Source organism: Apaloderma vittatum, unplaced genomic scaffold (assembly GCF_000703405.1).
Source record: "Apaloderma vittatum isolate BGI_N311 unplaced genomic scaffold, ASM70340v1 scaffold7640, whole genome shotgun sequence".
Classification (NCBI taxonomy): domain Eukaryota; kingdom Metazoa; phylum Chordata; class Aves; order Trogoniformes; family Trogonidae; genus Apaloderma; species Apaloderma vittatum.
This window is the reverse complement of record NW_009695026.1, coordinates 48,318-50,939: the sequence shown is the minus strand read 5'-3', so window position 1 is coordinate 50,939 and position 2,622 is coordinate 48,318. Positions and strand designations below refer to the sequence as shown.

Genomic DNA, 2,622 nt, shown 5'->3' with positions numbered 1-2,622 from the left:
GGGCAAGGGGGGCCCCCCCCAGGCGGCCTGCGACCCCCCAGCCGGGGGGACACCCGCCAGGGTGCGAGGGGACTCGGCTTCACGCAGAGCAGGCACAGATGTGGCGCTGCCCTGCCTGGCTGCCGGGTGTCCCTGGGGGGCGAGCAGGTAAGGAAGGACGTGCTCACAGCAGATGATCCGCCAACGCTGAGTTACACTTTGCTGGTTTAACATTTGAGAAGCTGTTTCAAGGGAAAAAAAAAAGACCTTGGGAAAAGAACTTCTGCAGAGGGAATCACAGACCGGGTTGCCCTGTGAAGGGCATCTCGTCCAACCCCCCGGGGTGAGCAGGGACAGCTTCAGCTACACCGGGTTGCTCTGAGTTCCATCCAACCTGAGCCGGGATGGGGCACCTCTCTGGGCAGCCTGTGCCAGCGTCTCACCAACCTCATTTTAAAATAGTATCTTCCTTGTACCTAATCTAAAACCCTCTTTCAGTTTAAAACCATCACCCTTTGTCCTATCACAACAGGCCCTGCTAAAACGTCCTTATGTGTCTTTTTAACTTCTCTGCTTTAGTCCTGTCTGTCCCCTTTAACTTCTGGAAGGCCGCTACAAAGTCTGCCCTTCAGAAGCCTCCTCTTCTCCAGGCTGAGCAGCCCCAGCTCTCCCAGCCCGTCCTCCCAGGGAGCTGCTCCAGCCCCCAGAGCATCTCGATGGCCCGCTCCAACAGCTCCACGTCCTGCTTGTGCTGAGGGCCCCAGAGCTGGGCACACAACGGCAGGGGGGGCTCAGCAGAGCGGAGCAGAGGGGCACAATCCCCTCCCTCGCCCCGCTGGCCACAGATGCTACAGAGGAATTAGCAATTTGGGACATCTCTTGGCTTCGGCCCTCAGAGGAAGATCTGGGGAGGGGGCTCCAGTTTTCAGGGGGTGCTGAGGGGCCACCCACTGAGTAACAGGCCTCCTCGTCCGTCCTGAATCAGACATCCCACTGCAGGGCCCTGTGGTCATGGTGTGATTCTCCTCTCAGCTGCACCAAACTCCACAACCTCCACTTCACCGTAGCTCCAGATGGGAAGAACACCTCGTGGAAAAACCCACCCATCCTATTAACGGCCAGGACCCACCTCCAAGGCAGCCGACCTGTGCTGGAGAGACACATGCAGGGCTGTAAAGAGCAGCTGGCCAGCAGCGATAAAGAGCAGAACGATCTGCATCCAAAATTCAAGCTCTGAATTGTGACATTTATTTCCCTGCACGCAGCAGGGAAATCTCGGCTGGGCTGCAGCGTCTGCACCAACAGCCCCCTGCGCACAGAACAGCCCAAATGTCTCTGGAAAGGGGCACAAAATCAGCAGGGAAATCAGTCCTACTCGTGCCGTGTGTCACGGGAAGAAGGAAATCTGCCTTCGGAGAGGCGGTGCAGCTGGATTTTGGTAAGGACAGCGCGCGCTGCGCCGCTCGGCTTCTGTGCTGAGAGAAAGGGATTTCCCCCAGAGCAGAGCAGCCTCCTAACACACCGCTCGCCTTCCGAAGGCGGCGACCAAGCCACCATTTCTCCAGAAATGCAAAGCCCAGGGCAAGTTTCCACCCAGCACTTTACCTTTATGGGAGGTTTTCTCGTCAGGTGAGAGACCAAGAAGTTCATGGCGATGTCCTCACAGTTGATGTACTCGTCCACCATGTCGCGGATGGCTTGCGGCATCACGTAGGAGTACAGGTAGGCGTAGTACTGGGAAGGACAAAAAGGCAGAGCGACACTCAGGGAGGTCCCAAGCAGAGAGCTCAAGGATGCCGCTGGAGAGGACTCCCCGTTCATCCTGCACTCGGGAGATCGGCCACAGCCAGAGCAGCAGCACATCCACCCCAGGGCCACCACCCCGAACCCCAAAGCTCCTACAATTCAGAAACGACGGTTTCAGCCCCTCAGAGCTCGCTGCCTTCGCTGCCGCAGTCAGGAGCTGGTGGATGAACTTCCCAGCGCGGTCTGACGGCTCAGGGCCACGTCCCTGGGAAAACATCCCACTCTCTTCTCAAGGCCCGTTCGCCTGCTCTTGTCCCTCCCACCCGGAGAGGCTCAGGTCACGGAGCTGCTTTCTGCACCGCTCCCTGCCAACGCCAACCAGCCACCTCCCACAGCCACCAGCCAAGCCCGTGCCAACGCGCGGCTGCGGAAACCCACAGCTTAGCCCTTGCAAGATTCGAGATGCCACAGCAGAGGCGTTGGGCAGGCAGCCCCATGGTTTGCCTCGCCCTCGCCCTGACCGAAAGCATCGGCCCCGAGCTCCATCCACCCGCTTCAGCGTGACCGTGCTCCTGGCACGGCACAAACGGACGCTGCTCCTCCAGGAGATCACTCGCCGGGACACAGAGCGGCTGCTGGCTGTGTCGCAGTGCAGAGGAAGCGAGGAAAAAGGAGCGGTGGAGCTCCAAAATTTGTTTTTAAAAAAACCCCATCAGAACCACAACTCCACAAACAGAATCACAGAATTGCCCACTTGGAAGGTCTATCATCAAGACCAACCGTTAACCCAGCACTGACAAGTCCTTGACTAAACTGTGTCCAGTTCTGGGCACCTCAGTACAAGGGAGATCTTGAGGTGCTGGAGCGGGTGCAGAGGAGGGCGACGGAGCTGGGCCA

The 2,622-nt window shown here is 58.5% G+C and overlaps 1 protein-coding gene across 1 annotated transcript in view; it reads right to left on the bottom strand.

Annotated features, from left to right (window-relative positions):
• EXTL3 (exostosin-like glycosyltransferase 3) overlaps positions 1-2,622 on the bottom strand; it is a 31,845-nt gene that overhangs the window by 215 nt on the left and 29,008 nt on the right. The window contains exons 4-5 of the mRNA XM_009869610.1: positions 1,556-1,713; positions 841-855 (exon numbers count right to left, since the gene is read on the bottom strand). Of these exons, the coding sequence (XP_009867912.1) occupies positions 841-855; positions 1,556-1,713 (173 nt within the window). The remainder of the gene's footprint in view (positions 1-840; positions 856-1,555; positions 1,714-2,622) is intronic.